This window comes from Indicator indicator, chromosome 17 (assembly GCF_027791375.1).
Source record: "Indicator indicator isolate 239-I01 chromosome 17, UM_Iind_1.1, whole genome shotgun sequence".
Classification (NCBI taxonomy): domain Eukaryota; kingdom Metazoa; phylum Chordata; class Aves; order Piciformes; family Indicatoridae; genus Indicator; species Indicator indicator.
In genome coordinates this window covers 23,955,123-23,971,291 of record NC_072026.1, presented here as the reverse complement: position 1 = coordinate 23,971,291, position 16,169 = coordinate 23,955,123, and the positions used below count along the sequence as shown (strand labels likewise).

Genomic DNA, 16,169 nt, shown 5'->3' with positions numbered 1-16,169 from the left:
CTGAGTGCTGGGGCAGGTGCTCTAGGGTACAAATACACATTCTGCAGCTCCCACCACAAGCAATGTTTGAGGGCATGCAGATCAGGTTCAGCTGCAGCAGAGCTACACTACTCACTGGTTTCACAAAAAACAAGGAGCAGTCTCATCGGGAACAGACAATTGGGAGGAACTCAGCACTGCCCACTACAGACTCCTCAGATTGGCACTTCTTAAAAATTAATAAAAGGGTTTATTTTTTTTTATATATATATATATATTTACACATGTTCCAAAAAAAAAAATCTTTTTTTTATACAGTTAAAATATCAAATTAGTGATCTGGTAACAATACTGTTGAAAATAATCTCTTTTGTATGAACATTTTTTTTTTAAAATACAGGGTTGTTGTTGGTTTTTTTTGTTTTGTTTGTGGGGTTTTTGTGTGTGTTTGTTTTTTTAAAAAGCATTTTCCTTTTAGTGCTTCCAAAGCACAGCGTGTGCCAAGGCCACCTGAAGAATCTCCGTCCTCCTCACAGGATGAAAGAGAACTGAAGTCGGGGACCTGGGAAGCCTCAGGTGCACTTTCATAATGTCTGCAGACAAAACAGAAGAGAGTCTGAGGTAGATTGTTTAGTGACCATCAGGTGGTAACAGTCACAGGGCTGTCTTTAGCTTTCATTAACACAACAGCAGTTTCTTTAACTCTCAAGCTACACTGAATCTCAAGTTTAAAAGGCATGGCTAAGCAGTTCTCGGGAACAAGACACCCTTGTCTCTGTGGTGGCAACATGCAATTTTACCAGTGCAGGTGTTTCTGGGAAGGTTTGGTTTTTTTATTATTTTATTTTATTTTTTGGGCTCTCTCTCTCTCTCCACGATGCAGACAGTGTGTGCATTTGACAGTGCCCCATTTTAGTGCAACCTGCTGCCTACAGCACGTAAACCTCTAACGGCAGCCTTCAAACCAGTAAAATTCTCATCACCTGCAGGAGGGGCAGCAATGGTTATTTTTTTTTTTCTCTCCTCTTTCTCTCTTCAGCCTGTTGAGCAAATAGCACCCTCCACAGGTAAAAAAGCCACACCTTTCATAGCAAATCCTTTAGGTTATAGCCCAGCTTCTGCCGATAGAGGTTCTTAAAGTTAAAGCTCCATTGCTTCTTCTCAGACTGTGACAGTAAAATCACTTGGCTGCCAAGACGGTGAGGGCAGCAGCCACGTCCTCTTCCACTCTTCTGTGGCACAGCAAACTCCTTCCTGGTCCATATCTGTCTGGCTGGTACATTATTATCTGCTGTTGACATGGTTAACTCTGTTGGGTAGGCTGCTGAACTCTAGCTCCTCTAGTATTCTCTCTAAGTGTTGTATTAAGACCCGTTTTTTAAACCTAAGGAAGAAAAAGGGAGAGGAAGGGTAGGTTTTTTTTCTTCCAGAAAATCCAATTTAACAACCCAAGACTGTTTGGCCATGAGAAGTCACATGCCCAGAGGTTCTCTTTCCAGCATGGAAGAGCTTGCTCAGTTTCTGGCATTAGAATGGCTAGAAAATTTAACACAGCCACTCTCCTCCAATTTACCCGAATTTTGGGTTGGTTTTTAGTAACAATCCATTAAAGACCACCCCAAAATTTCGGAAGATAGCACTCCACCTCCCCAAATTTTGGCTTGGTCTTTCACCAGCCACCCACCTCCCCAAACTTTGGGTACCCATCTCTCTCTTTCACATTTAAACTTTAAGCAAAGACCAATGACTCCATAAAAATATTATGGTATTTTGAGCACTGAAGCAACTATCACAATTGAAATATAATCAAAAAGTACAACAGAAAGTATTAGTACTGGAAAAGTTTATGATTTACTACCATGAACTAAATTAAAATCTAATTTCTAACTCCCAAGTCATTTATATCTATACAAACCTTGCTGCTTCCTTGATAGCAAATTCAATGAAATACTTCCGAATTTCCATGGGTCCTTGCACCTCCTCAAGGAGAGAGAAAATTTTTTCATAGTCTAGAAAAATAAGAAAAAAAACCACGTAAGTAAAAATTCAACTATATATTGAAAAATAAATATTGCAAATGACATTTCCAATCAATCTTAACAGCCAAAAAAGTCCAGTTGCACACGTGTGTGCACAGAAAGCAGGTGACACCAATAATTTGAAGTGACACTGATGGTCTGGTACTCACATGGCACCAAAGAACTAAGCTCTCTTTCAGACCAGCAGCCAGAAAAATGCAGGCTAGGTGGAAAAGCCTCTTATCTCAGGATCACAGGATATTAGAGGTTGGAAGGGACCTCTGGAGATCTGAGTCCAACCCCCTGCCAGAGCAGGACCAGAGAATCCAGCACGGGTCACACAGGAACACATCCAGACAGGGCTGGAAAGTCTCCAGAGAAGGAGACTCCACAACCTCTCTGGGAAGCCTGTTCCAGGGCTCTGTGACCATCCCAGTGAAGAAGTTCTTCCTCATATTGAGGTGGAACCTTCTGTGCTGGAGTTTATATTCATTGCCCTTTGTCTTATCACAGGGCACAGGTGAGCAGAGGCTGTTCCGGTCCCTTCCTTCCTGAACCCCAGCCCTCAGATATTGATAGGCACTGATCAGATCCCCTCTCAGTCTTCTCTCCAGACTAAGAACCCCCAGGGCTCTCAGCCTCTCCTCATCAGGCAGTTCTCCAGTCCCTTCATCATCCTGGTAGCCCTCCCTTGGACTTTCTCAAGCTGATCCCTGTCCCTCTCTAACTGGGGAGCTCAGAACTGGATGCAATATTCCAGGTGAGGTCTCACTAGGGCAGAGTAGAGTGAGGAGAACCTCCCTCAATCTGTTAGACACTTTTTAATGCACTCCAGGATCCTGTTGGCCTTCTTGGCCACAAGGGCACATTGTCTAAATGAACACAGTGCCCTAACATTCTGTGATTAGCAGTTAGTATGCACACAGGACCACCAAGGCCTGTTTTAACCCACAGCTGTCCTTTCTCAGACAAATTATTAATGCTTAGTGTGAGCACAATGAAACAGGACTGTCTTCTTGGTACAAAGTACATGCCCAGTGCACAAAAGAATCAACTGGGCACATGGAATTAGAAACCAGGTTGAAAATGGCATTGTGTCAGTCATTTTCAGTAGTTGAACCCAGGATGAGGATATCTGTGGTCCTGTCAGGTACAGAGAAGACATAAGGTCAGAGCTGTGAATGTGTGCATGTGTTTAACCTACTACTAGTTAGGTTTTTTAATTTGATGACTCCCTGAACTCTGCAGCAAGACTCACTGAACATGGGACTGTTGTACTCTACATCAGTATTCACTGGTATAAAATTAGATGAGTCCACTTTGCAAAGGTACACCCCAGTAGAATGCTTTTAAATATCTTAAAAGAGGAAAATAAAGATTCCTTCATTGCCCATCAGTCTCAGTCATAGAATCATAGAATGGCCTAGGCTGGAAGAGACCTTAGAGATCATATAATCCAACCTCTCTGCCATGGGCATCCAGGGATGCCTCTCAATTAGCCCAGGTTACTCAAGGCCCCATCCAACCTGGCCTTGAACATCTCCAGGGAGGGGGTATCCACAGCCTCTCTGGACAATCCATTCCAGAGTCTTCCCACTCTCATAATGAGGAATTTCTTCCTAGGATCCAACCTAAACGTATTCTCCTTCAATTTAAATCCATTTCCCCTTGTCCTATCCATGGACACTCTTGTAAAAAGTCCCTCTCCAGCCTTCCTGTAGGTTCCCCTCAGGTGCTGGAAGGCAGCTGGAAGGTCCCCTTGGAGTCTTCTCTTCTCCAGTCTGCCACAATGACTGTGTGTGCCTCAAGGAAATGTTAAGTTTCAGGAAAGCAATACAAGATCAAGAGTTAAGAATACTCCATTATGCTAATTCCTGGCACTTGATAGTGTTACAAAGACATGCAGTAGTTTAATATGTAGATCTAATTCACTTGGACACAAACTACATTAAGGACACTGTAATTTAGGAAAAAAAAGTAAGATTATGGCCAAGGCAAATCTTACAGCACAGACATGAGCTGGAGTTTCAGGTTAGGATTTTGGTTTTGATCCTGTATACAAGTACAGGCAAAACATTCAACAAAAGCTGAGTAGACAAGCTGCTTTTCCTCACAACATCAAATTTTGGGAGTGATCAAACCATATAGGCAAAAAAGTTATTTTTAATCTTCAGTTCTTACAGTTTCCTTACAGCAGCATTCCATTACTCACATCAGTGTCTTGTAAAAATTAAAGTAACTAATATAATAATGAAGTAATTATTAAGATTCCCTTTCAAACATATTCCAGGCTGCACCCTTGTAGCTGCACATGCCCTTGCCCTCCAAAGGAAGCTTTCATGGACACAAAGCAACAAAGCAGCCCATGCATATGCAAGGAGCAGCACAGCACAAGGCAAGATCTGCCTAGTACTACTCCATCATCACACCTTCCTAGGGCTACAGAAACAAAACTTCTGACAGGTGCTTTCAGAGGGTACCTCTTACAGCAGTCTCCAAGGACAAACAATGCCACTTGGCACTCAACTTCCTAAACACTGCTGTCTAAATTCCAACTCACCTGCCTTTTTTGATTCTTTTTTTTTTGTCCCTCCATTACTCACACTCAAATTATTCAAAACCTGAAGCTGCAGGCATATTGAAAATAGCTCATTTCAAGAAGCCTTCCCTCCAGCACCATCTACAACACGCTAATCAAAAAACCCAAGACTTACTTCTTCCAGGCTTGCGAACCTCTTTCATCACTTTAATTTTGATATCAGCATTGTTACCCTCCAACATCATGGGTGTTATTTTAAAGGAATTTGGCACAGACTCAGAAGCTGACGCCATCCCTCGTTTTTGGTCATCTCCAGCCACGCTGTAATTGAGAGCTCCTTGAGTTACTGCGTTGGTAGCAGGTTTATGATCCAAGCCATCCTCACTTAAACAATTGAATTCAACAGGTAGAGAGTCTAAGTCATTGGGTAATGTTTCATCCTCTCCCACAGCAGCTGGAACTGAAGGAGCCATCTGCACAGGTAAGCCATCAATTTGCTTTTCCAGTGGCTGACAGTTTTCTGCTTTCTTCTCTCCATTGCCATCTTGGACAACACTGTTGTTGGTATCTGCAAATTAAAAACATGTATCTTACTGGTGCATGACTGCAGCAGCAAAACCCCAAAAGGAAGCAGTTCTGTACCCTTCCTCCTTTCAAGTACTGTGTAGTGACCTGACACTGTTGAACAACTCTCCAGTGCATTCCTTCAACCTTTGAGGTGACCAAGGAAAGACTTCCCCCTCTGGACTCTTAGCATCTCACATCACTATCATGAAGTCACCATTTTCTACATTCCTATTGCAGTGTTATGACTTCTAAAAGTAAACTGGTATTTCCCTTCCTTCCCCAAAGCCCAGCTAACAGAGTTTTCTTCTGACTCCATTTGCTGCAATAGGGCTACAAGGATGTTGAAAGTATCCCAAGCAGGTCTAACTTTCCCTGTACTGTGCCCTATACCCTGGCCACATCTGGTGTATTCCCCAGGTCAAGAAGGACAGGGATATACCAAAGAGTGTCCAACAAAGGGTGATGAAGGGACTGGAACGTGTGATAAGCAAAGGCTGAAAGACCTAGGGCTGTTTAGCCTGGAGAAGACTGAGAGGGGATCTGATCAATGTTTATAAATATCTGAAGGATGAGTGTCAAGAAGGGGCCAGGCTCGTTTCACTGGTGTCCTGTGATAGGACAAAGGGCAACGGATACAAACTGGAATCCAGGTGGTTCCACCTCAACATGAGGAAAAACAACTTTGCTGCAAGGGTCCTGAAGCCCTGGAGCAGGCTGCCCAGAGAGGCTGTGGTCTCCTTCTCTGGAGACTTTCAAGCCCCATCTGGATGTGTTCCTGGGTGACCTGCCTTAAGTGATCCTGCTTTGACAGGGGGGTTGGACCGAATGATCTCCAGAGAGATCCAACCCCTACCATTCTGTGATTCTATGAATAGGTGGGTAAGAAAATAAAGTTTTTGTAGAAGATCCAAGTGTAATCATACGACAACTTTCCTTCCCCAACACAGAAGACACAAATGAGAACTAAAAGCTGACTTGAAGTCCTTGCTAGCTCCAAACCATCTGGGTGAAATATTTCAGTGATTTTTTTTTTTTTAAATAGTTCAAAATTATTAATCTTTTTAATTCCAGACTTCATGATCTATAGCAGCAGCCTATTTATCTAGGCTGACAAAGGAAGCAGTGCTGCATGACACCAAAGCATACATACATGCTCATACACCCTTTATGAATCAGCTTAGAAATCAGAGAGCTGCTTCTTTAAGAAAAGAGTAATTCCCCCCCTCCCCCCCCTAATATCCAATCTAAACCTCCCCTGGCACAATTTCAGGCCATTTCCCATACAATCACAGAATTGTTCTGGTTGGATGAGACCTCTAAGATCATCAAGTCCAACTGTTAACACCACCACGGCCACTAACCCATGTCTCACAATGCCATTTCCATAGGTCTCTTGTACACCTCCAGGGATGGTGACTCTACCACCTCCCTGGGCAGCCTGTTCCAGTGCCTGACCACTCCTGCAGCAAACACAGATATTCCCACTTGCGACCACTGTACCACTATACCTTTATTTGCTGGGACACCTTTGAGGTTCAGATATGATGGGGATCCAGCAGCAGATGGTGGCCCCTTCCCCCCAACATGGTTGGTGACCACAGGTGACTGTGGCCGTCTCAGCAGGGGGGACATGCTACGCCTTCTCTTCAGAGACGCTGGAGTGTTGAGCTCTCCAGGACGCTTGATCTTATTCTGAGGTCCAGCAACAAATTCATCTGCTTCATCTATCATCATACCCTGAAAGGCAAAAAAAAAAAAATTATTAATTTTATAGAATGGAAACTCTTTGATTGATAGAGTCCTTCTGTCAAAACACAGGTGGCTTTCAAAACACTTGACAGCTCTCAGAGAAACCTGATGTAGCTCCAGAGCCCTCAACACAGAAAGGACATGGACCTGATGGAGCAGGGCCAGAGGAGACGCTGAAGATGACTGTGGGCCTGCAACTCCTCTCCTATGAGGACAGGCTGAGGGACTTAGGGTTATTCAGCCTGGAGAAGAGAGGGTTCTGGGGAGACCTAATAGAAGCCTTCCAGCACCTGAAAGGGGCCTGCAAGAAGGCTGCAGAAGGACTGATTGCAAAGGCCTGCAGAGATAGGATGAAGGGCAATGGTTTGAAATGAAAGAAAAGTAGATTTAGGTCAGATGTTAGGAACAAGTTCTTTATCAGGAGGGTGGTTTAACACTGGAACAGGTTGCCCAGGGAGGTAGTTGAGGCCCTGTCCCTGGAGATATTCAAGGTGAGGCTCAACAAGGCTCTGAGCAACCTGATTTAGTGGAGGACATCCCTGCTGACAGCAGAGGAGTTGGACTGGATGACCTTTGGAGGTCCTTTCCAACCCAAACCACTCTGATTCTACACTGTAACCAAAGGCCAGTGCCACTCTGTTTATCAGCACAATTCTTTACAGGCTTCTCTTGGACCACAAGAAAGGCAGCACTGCTCTCTACATGACAGTTAGCAACATACTGCAGTCATGGGAGAGAAATTCTACTCAGATTATTTCAAAACACATTAAAAATATACAGTAGACAATGTGGCTCCTCCTACCTTCTTATCCTGTTTAAATGGATTGCCAAACGTATGAAGTCTTTTTGGTTGGTCTGGGTCAATCTCCCGAAGGGGTGAAGGCATCATTTTTAGGTATTCCTGGTAATTTCCCATTTGTGCAACAGGAACACTATGAAGGCAGTCTGCAACAGAATCAGGGAGCTTAATTTAGTCCACTTGAAAACTGAGGCAATACCAACCTGACACACTTTGATGGCAAGTGTTAGCATTTGAGAACTAGACACAACTACCCACTTTCTATTACGAAACAAGAGCTGAAAGCTATGTCAGAAATAAGGCTAACAAGAAGTGAGTTTCATTGGTACAAGAATGAAAACCAAGCAAGTTTAATTCCAATGCCAGTAGCAACTGCATTTAGACCACCAGCACCTAAAAAGGGTAAACTAAAATAAGCCTTCCCTACTCTGAGGCACCATCACTATAAAGAAAACCAAACCCACAACAGTAAGAAAAAACCCCATTTCTACTGAACTTTAGGATACAGGAAAGCTCTCCCATCAAAGCTGTTTTTCCAATTCAAAGCAAGCATGACATTTTGCATGACAAAAAGCAAAAGTCTCTTTCTTTCCCCTTCAGGGTCAAGAAAAGAGCACTGACTGTCTCAAATGATGTTATGTCTGCTTCTGCTCCCACACCCAGGACACAAAACACTGCTTTAGGAAATTAAAATATAGCTGTACTCCCTGCAAACTGCTGCTCACCAGTGCCTACTTACCTTCATCCTGCCCCAAGATGAGCCTATGTGTTTTCAGGAGGTTGGTTCTCATTCTAGTGAGCTGGTCCAAAAGACTGCGACGAGGAATATCGTATGCATTCCTGAATGCCTGTGGCTTCAGATCCTGGGGTGGTGGTAACAAGACAAAGAACCTTCAGTCAGCCCATCAGTTCTCTCACACAGAGAAATTCTTCTGTGCACTGAAACCATGTTAAATATAGCCAAAAAATTATTCTGAGATAACTTCAGAGCTTCATAACTGGATACAGCAGCCTCAATGACTTTCCTTCAACAAGATCTTATTCAGCATTAGCTCTTTCAGCTCTATTAAGACTTAAGCATGCTAATTCCTGGATGAACAACACTAGCTGTCACTTAGAAGACAGTCATCTTCATTTACTGATACTTTCAGTGTTCCAAAAGCAAGTGTAAAAATATTTCTTATTCTTAGTGTTTATGTCTGCGCTGCACTGATAGAACCACAAAATGGTTTGGGGTGGAAGGGACCTTAAAAGATCATCTAGTTCCAACCCCCCGTGCCATGGGCAGGGACACCTCCCACTAGACCAGGTTTCTCAAAGCCTCATCCAGCCTTCACAACTCAGTGAAGCTACTTCCTCCTTCAACACCAGATCCACAAAAGTGATCAGTTGAAACAGAGGAGATCAAGTGCTCAGTCACACACGCTCCCTGTATGCTGTTTACCTTGTTTAAAAGTCCGATGTGGAAGCCAGCAAATTCTTTAACATTCATTTCCGCCAGCCTCAGTGGAGATTCCCCAGTGATCCCTTGCAGCAGTTGCTTAAAATCCCTACTGTGTACCAAGGAGAGGCCACTGGAGTGATTTTTCACTTTTATTCCAATTTCTTGTGGAACTTTCTTACCCACTGAACCTATTATCCGTTCCGACTCTATTTTTGTCTAAAATGGAATCACACCACGAGTTAAAGAATCAGCAGGCATTGCAGATTGCCAGTACAAAACACATAGTACAGTCACAGAATAAAACTACTAATTTAGTTCCCAACTACTCAACAAATGGGAGAACCACCTACCCAGGGATAGATTGGATTACATGGATTAGATCTCAAGCAGAAAGAAATCCTAACGTGCTATAGCATATGGGAAAAACATATTTAGCCAGTGTAACTAAATTTATATGTCAGGAAATCTGTGAATATCCCTGATTTTGCTGCAAGTCTGTGACTCTTGTGTCCCTGAAGAATCACCTTGGGGGGGGAAGAAAAAAAAAAAAAAGGAAAGCAGGATGCCTTAGGCTACTGTAAAGTTGCAGCTAAACCAACACACTTACTTGGCTATAGTTTGGATTTTCTTTTTGAAACAACCTATGAACTAAAGCTTGCACTCTGCTTGCAGTAAGATAAATGAGAAGTGTTAAAAGAACAGAAATTTGCTCCACTGGCAAGTTTCTAAACACATAGCATTTCCTCAATTAGCACAAATTGATTATAGCTAGAGATTTTACTCTATTAAGCTTTAACTGTATTCAAAATAAGATTTCTTTTTTTACCCACTTGCAATACCTCAAAAAAAAAAAATCCCAACCAATCAAAACCCACAGAGATTGCAACCCACTTCACCCCAGAACTGATCCTCTGCAGAGTTTGCTTCATTATGTCTAGGGAAACTCTGTAAACAAGGCCAGCAGGAGCAGAGTTCTGGAATTGCTTGTCCCTAACACAGAAGCTTCTAACACATCCAACCCATTAAAAGCTATTGCAAGTGCTGAGAATGTCTGTGAAAACCACAGTAGCCATCTCAAGCCATTCCAACTCTATACTGCAGATAATGATATGCAAATTTGCATTATTTAAGTTACCAAAATGCCCCAAGGAAGTTTCATGTCTAATAGATGCTCAGTCATACAGAGGCTTTTTTTTTTCTTTTGGAACAGGATTTTGTGCATTCTTTAAGGTGGAGGAATTTTTTTAATGTCTTTTTTCTGTGTGATTTTAAAAGTTGCACTGCTTCCCCACTGACTTCTAGATATTCAAGTGCTGTTGTAAGAACCACTCATGCTAAGGAGGCGTGGCTTTCAGACAGTGACACCTGCAATGGCATTCCTGACAGACAGAAAAAAATGCTACAGAAAAGACTCTTTCCCACCAGGTCATGCTTAACACATGGAATGGATGTGACCTGAAGGAAGCAGGAAGCTGTGATTTTACAGCCACACACTTTTGGGTTTGGTTTTTGGGGTTTTTTTGGGGAACAGACACATTGCCAAGGCACACATGGAAATAAGAGACTGGAAGCAAGCCTCTGACTTCAGCTGTGAAGAACAATGGCAGTCATAAATCCAATCAGTGATAATCTTTGGAGTGTAAAGATCTAACAGAATTAAAACAGAGCTGAAGAAACCTCCTTCACACTCCTCTCCACTGCTTACAGAAGGCACAAACACTGGCTGGAGAAGCCCTCTGGACTGATCCCTGCTGGCAGTGGGAACGCTCAACCATCCTCAGTTAGGATCAGTACTGCACCCCCATAGCAACTCCCCCAGGGATTCACTGCTTCAGCATCAGAGTACCACAAACTAAAGCATCAACGCACTTCTAATTGCAAAGGTTTTATCAATACTACCTGTTGGCTGAGTTTTTTAAGGTAAGAGATAACACTGTAACTAAGTCCACAATCTAAATTATCTGATATCAGATTTGGAGCTCCCATCATCCTTAGGGCTTTCTTTAATGGCTATAAGGAAAACAAAATACACAATAGTAAGAGAATAAGTCTTTAAAAAGAAGAATTTATCAGCTCAATTACAGGAAGCTAAGGCACATGGAGCAGTGCTCTAGCTTTTCCACTTTTGGCCACTAAAATTCCAGTCTATTCAGATAACATGTGACATGAGTTTGGCAGGCTAACTAGCTCACAATGGACATTATGCCACATTACCAAGACACCACACAGTGTGGTGCCCCTGGCAATCTCCACTCAAAGGCTTCGGTACCAGAATAGCCGGGATGATGCAAGTCCATATTGAGGTGCATTGTCCAAGCTACATGTAGAAGGTGACACAGTGCCTCCCCCCACCCTTTCTTTGGCCCAGCCAGCTCTCTTGGTATCAAGCTTCCCAAGTTGTAGCCTTTCATCCACATTAGTAAACAGTTCTGCATGTTCCTTAGCAAGTTATGAAAATAATGCCCAATTTGAGTTCTCTGAGCAATCCAAAGAACTTTAGATCAAAGTTATTTAATCTTTAATGAACAGAAGCCACATAGAATATGTTAATACAGTAACTACAACTCAGTATTACTAGAAATTATGGGTTTTTTTCAAGTGTTAGACCTGATCTACATACCTCTGCAAAGCAAAATGTTTACCACCTAAAAAGGTCATCATTCAGTATGTAAACAAAATTTACTAGGAAGAGGTATGATGCACAGGACTCTGGGCACACCAGCCTTTTATACCCAGGAGGATGAAATGAGGAAAGGAACATACCAGTAAGTAGTAAGGAGGCATTGTTTTTAAGTAGTTGTCAAAAGCCTGTCGCCACTTCAGATTTGGCTTAAGTTTGTGAACCTTAAACAAATCATCTGCAACAAGGAAAACAAGAAAAGGTTTCATTGATACAATCCCAGACCATCATCCAAAAGTCAACCTGCCAGGTCTCCCCTCCCTTTTCTCTTCCCTCCACCCACCTCCCATTGGGGCTGCCCCAACAAAACTGGTCTTAGCCTTAGGTTTGAAGGATTGTGAATTCCCAATCCTATCTGCAGTAGACAATCCAGAGCAAGACCTCATTATAGTCAAACTTACAGAGTACACCAGACTTAAATACTGCACACAACTACTAGCAGCATAGAAGGTGCAACAGATCCACCTGTTAAAGAGTTTCACCTCCCTTGCCTCTCTCTTGCATCAACAGGGACTCCCTGTATCTGATTAAACCAAACAACAGTCATTGGACTCAATTTCCATCTTCAACCCAGCTTTCTTTTGTTCAGCCTGTATGGTCTCCAGTAAAAACATTCTTAGGTATTAAAGGAAAAAAAAGGGAAGAAAATAAAAATATCAGAGCAAGGAAACCCTTTGATCAACTTTGGTGGATTCTGCTGACACCAGCAGCAGCTGCCCTTGGCAGAGAAGGGGTGCACCTCCAGCCACACTGCCTGCCTCATGCCACAGCAGCAAACTCTCCCACAGATACAGATGAGAGAAAATAATCAGCTACAAATCCTGCTGCCCTTTAAGAGAGGGGCAAACAGACAGATTGCTTCCTTTGGTTAGGGTTTTAGAAATGCCTTGCTCATATGAAAGGTGTGCATGGTGCTGTTTAGGAATCACAGAGTTCAAGCATGTACCTATTTGCTGTGCACACTAGAAGCAGTGATCTCTAAACATCCAAAACGAATGCAGAATCCTGCAACTGATCATTTGAAATCACCAATTAGCAAACTCAAGTTTCTCCTTAGCAGGGCTGTAGCATGCTGGCAAAGTGAGGCTAATGCAAGGATGTGCAGGACTGAAGAAAGGGATGTCCCAAAAATTACTGGGGACAGCTGCAGCAGCCAGGGATGCACAAAAGAGGGGTGCAAAAGAGATGCAGCAAGGGAATTGTTTTACCCTGATTGGGTTTTCAGGAAGATCTACTTGAAGAAGAAAATTTAATTTGCATAGTATTCATCTCAAAACGATCAGATGTTAAGATACAATTTTCCAAGTTCCCATAGTCACCCCACACTCGGTTACAGGTATTTTCCAATTTAAATTCTGAATCACACACAACAACCACACTAGGGATGTTCCTTCTTCTCTCCTGGCCTGAAGGGAAGTGGGGTGGAGTTTGAGAGGACAAGTTGTAACTCCACTCAAAATCTCAATATATGACATGCACTATTACCCAAAAGAACCTGTGATGATGTCATGGCATAGGGCAAAGAAAAAAATAGCATCCACTCTTATCTTGTACACCTATTTTTCCAGCAAAATGGAAGTTATACTTTATCCCTCTCACAACAGACAAAACCAGAGGAAAAACCCATAACAAATCCAAAATTAAGATGTAAAATGTCTGCTGTTCCAGTATGTCCTAACAGTTTAAAGTCCGTGAGTTGGTTTTGAGTACAGCTTGACCCTTCAACCCTTTTATCAGCACTTTATGACTGTGACTCCCTGCACTGTAGCAGCACAGAAGCTCTGCAGTTGGGCTTCACAGCTGCTCTCCAGCAGCATGGATGGTCAGAGTGCACCTTGGGGAGCCAACTCTGACCCTTACCCCACAGCATGGCAGCAGTCTGTGACAGCAGGAGGAGAGCCACCTCCCCTGACCTTGGCCATCCCTCTCTACTCAGCCCTCGTGAGGCCTCAGTCTAGAATATTGAGTTCAGTTCTGGGCTCCCCAGTTTAAGAGAGACAAAGAACTACTGGCGAGTCCAGTATAGAACCACTAAGACACTGAGGGCACTGGAACATCTCTTACAAGGAGAGGCAGAGAGACCTTTATAGCCTGAAGAAGAGGAGACTGAGGGAGAGGTCTCATCAGTGCTGATCAATCAGAGGTCAGGAGGATGGAGCCAGACTTTTTTCAGCACTGTCCAGCAACAGGACAAGGAGCAACGGACACAAACTGAAACATGTAAATATAAGGAAAAAAATCTTCAATCTGAGGGTGGCAGAGCCCTGGACCAGGCTGCCCAGAGATTTTGTGGATTCTCCTTCCCTGGAAAGCACTCCAAACCCACCTAGACATGTTCCTGTGTGATTTAGTCTGGGTGATCCTACCCTAGCACTGGGGTTGGACTAGATGGTCTTCAGAGGTCTCTTCCAACCCCTGCCATGCTGTGATACCATGAAATCAAAGAAGAGCTCCAGCAAAGACCTGCCTATTTAAAATGAGAGCTTCCCCACAACACAAACTCACTGCACCAACCACTAACCTCTAAAAGGAAGACAGTCATAGTGGTTAACACAGCCCCAAGTTCCAAAGGCAACACCACCATCAGCATCTTACCTGCCTCTATCATGAGAGTTTGAGACAGACACTGTTGGCAGACTGCAACACAGGCACTTGAAATTACCCTTGGTGCCCTGTGCTGCACATCATAACTTACATCAATAAGCAACCAAAGAGTAACCCAGTTAACTGTGTCTTTATTATAGATCAAATCCCAAACTTTCATAGATAAAATCCAAAAAGTACTGAAGGGAGTTAGTTTTAATCCAATCTATTCATTTGTAGCTATTGCTTTCTGTATGGTCCACTTGATGCAGAATTCCTTTTGCTTCTAAACTCAGAGGATGATACAAGCACTGAGTAATTGGGAACATGCTATTAAAAACCACTAGGAATGGACTACAAGGCTGCAACAATTCAAGAGATCAGGTAAAACTACAGACAGACCAGGGAATTTAAAACTGTTGCAAAGTCCACTTCAGATGGAGGTACAGAACAACCCAATTGTGACAAGCAGGATACCAAACCACATCTTTTAACACTCGGTAACACATAAGGGGGCTTGATGCACTTTCAAGCTCAGTGAAAAAAAAAAAACAAAAAAAACACAAGAGCACAAGAGAAAGAATGGTCAGCAGATAATTTTAGTATTTCAGCTGGAGCCTAATCCCAAGAACAGTTCATGTGACAACAGCCTGCTTGTGAGAGACAGCTTGCACCCTGTAACCCAAAGTAAAAAAACTTCACATTTTTGTTTTTTTGTATTACCATTCAAATTCTACCTGAGCAAGTACACCACCACCACCTCTTGTCTCCTGTACTTCTCTGAATTTTTTAATGACTCTGCACTAACAGGCTTTGGTGTAAGCAGCAGAGACTCATGATTTCACATTCACAGAAAGGAGAATGCTTCCCTGCAGGCAATCTAGACAAACCCAAGGCACTAGAATGTAAAATATTATCCACCATTAAAAAAAGTATTCCAGCCTTCTTTTTCCACTGGTATAACATGCTTTGGCTCTCCCTCCCAGAGCCCAAGCATGCTCTGCTCACACTGGTGAGAAAGACAGCCCTTAGTTTCTAAAACATCAAATCATGACTTGCAGTTTTTCTCAAGCAGCTGTGAAAGCATCAAAGGAAACTGTCCATGTTGCAGTTCTTCATGGGCAGCCATTTTCTAAATGTTCATCCTTTAGACCCACAGAGTATTAACCACCTTCCCATGGTGTTTCCATGAGGGCTGTTTCACCACTGCTTTCTGCTGACACTCCCAATAAATAATGCCTCCTATTGCCCAGCAGCACCTGTCCTCCCCTACTCAGACAGCTAAGACCAGCCAAGGTAAGCTCTCAGGCAAGGCAGGAGCATTTAGAAGCACACCTCATCTTTGCTAACCTTGCTCTTGTTGGACTTTTACTTTAGGATCTTGGCTGTACAACTGTTTTTAAACATAATAACATCTGAAACACAATAGCTTTGCCAGTACCAGTCACAGGCAACAACCCTTTGAGGGAAAACTTCTATGATGTGTGAGCAAAGCATGACAGCATCTGTCTGTGAAGTTGTCTTCACAAGTCTGCCTCACTCTGAGCACACAAAAAAAGGCAAGAACTGCACCCCACCTCCTCAGTTCTCAGAGCAATCCATGACCCCCAAGCTAGTCATGATGTCTCTCTAGAGCCTTTCCCATGAGAGCAAAAAGGATCTGCTTAGCTGCAATGGCACATCCCACATGGTTTCTCTTACCTCAGTAAAAGAGATAGAAACCAGGACTTCTGTCAGACAACCAATTTATCACAGTTAACAGTTGGGTTAATATGAATTGCAGCATGACTGTTCTATGAAGTCTCATTAAT

At 43.0% G+C, this 16,169-nt stretch overlaps 1 protein-coding gene across 6 annotated transcripts in view; it reads right to left on the bottom strand.

Annotated features, from left to right (window-relative positions):
* Nucleotides 1–331: 331 nt before the first annotated feature.
* The window catches only part of INTS6L (integrator complex subunit 6 like), a 50,182-nt gene continuing 34,344 nt past the window's right edge, over nucleotides 332–16,169 (bottom strand). The window contains exons 10-19 of one of the 6 annotated variants that reach the window (XM_054388791.1): nucleotides 11,859–11,953; nucleotides 9,096–9,311; nucleotides 8,391–8,514; nucleotides 7,655–7,797; nucleotides 6,628–6,840; nucleotides 5,582–5,597; nucleotides 4,712–5,104; nucleotides 1,895–1,988; nucleotides 1,327–1,363; nucleotides 332–570 (exon numbers count right to left, since the gene is read on the bottom strand). In XM_054388791.1, coding sequence (XP_054244766.1) covers nucleotides 454–570; nucleotides 1,327–1,363; nucleotides 1,895–1,988; nucleotides 4,712–5,104; nucleotides 5,582–5,597; nucleotides 6,628–6,840; nucleotides 7,655–7,797; nucleotides 8,391–8,514; nucleotides 9,096–9,311; nucleotides 11,859–11,953 — 1,448 coding nt within the window. In that variant the 3' untranslated portion in view covers nucleotides 332–453. Of the gene's footprint in view, nucleotides 571–988; nucleotides 1,364–1,894; nucleotides 1,989–4,711; nucleotides 5,105–5,581; nucleotides 5,598–6,611; nucleotides 6,841–7,654; nucleotides 7,798–8,390; nucleotides 8,515–9,095; nucleotides 9,312–10,994; nucleotides 11,106–11,858; nucleotides 11,954–16,169 lie in introns of those variants that run through there. The other 5 variants (XM_054388790.1, XM_054388793.1, XM_054388789.1 and 2 more) reach the window with 5 other exon arrangements.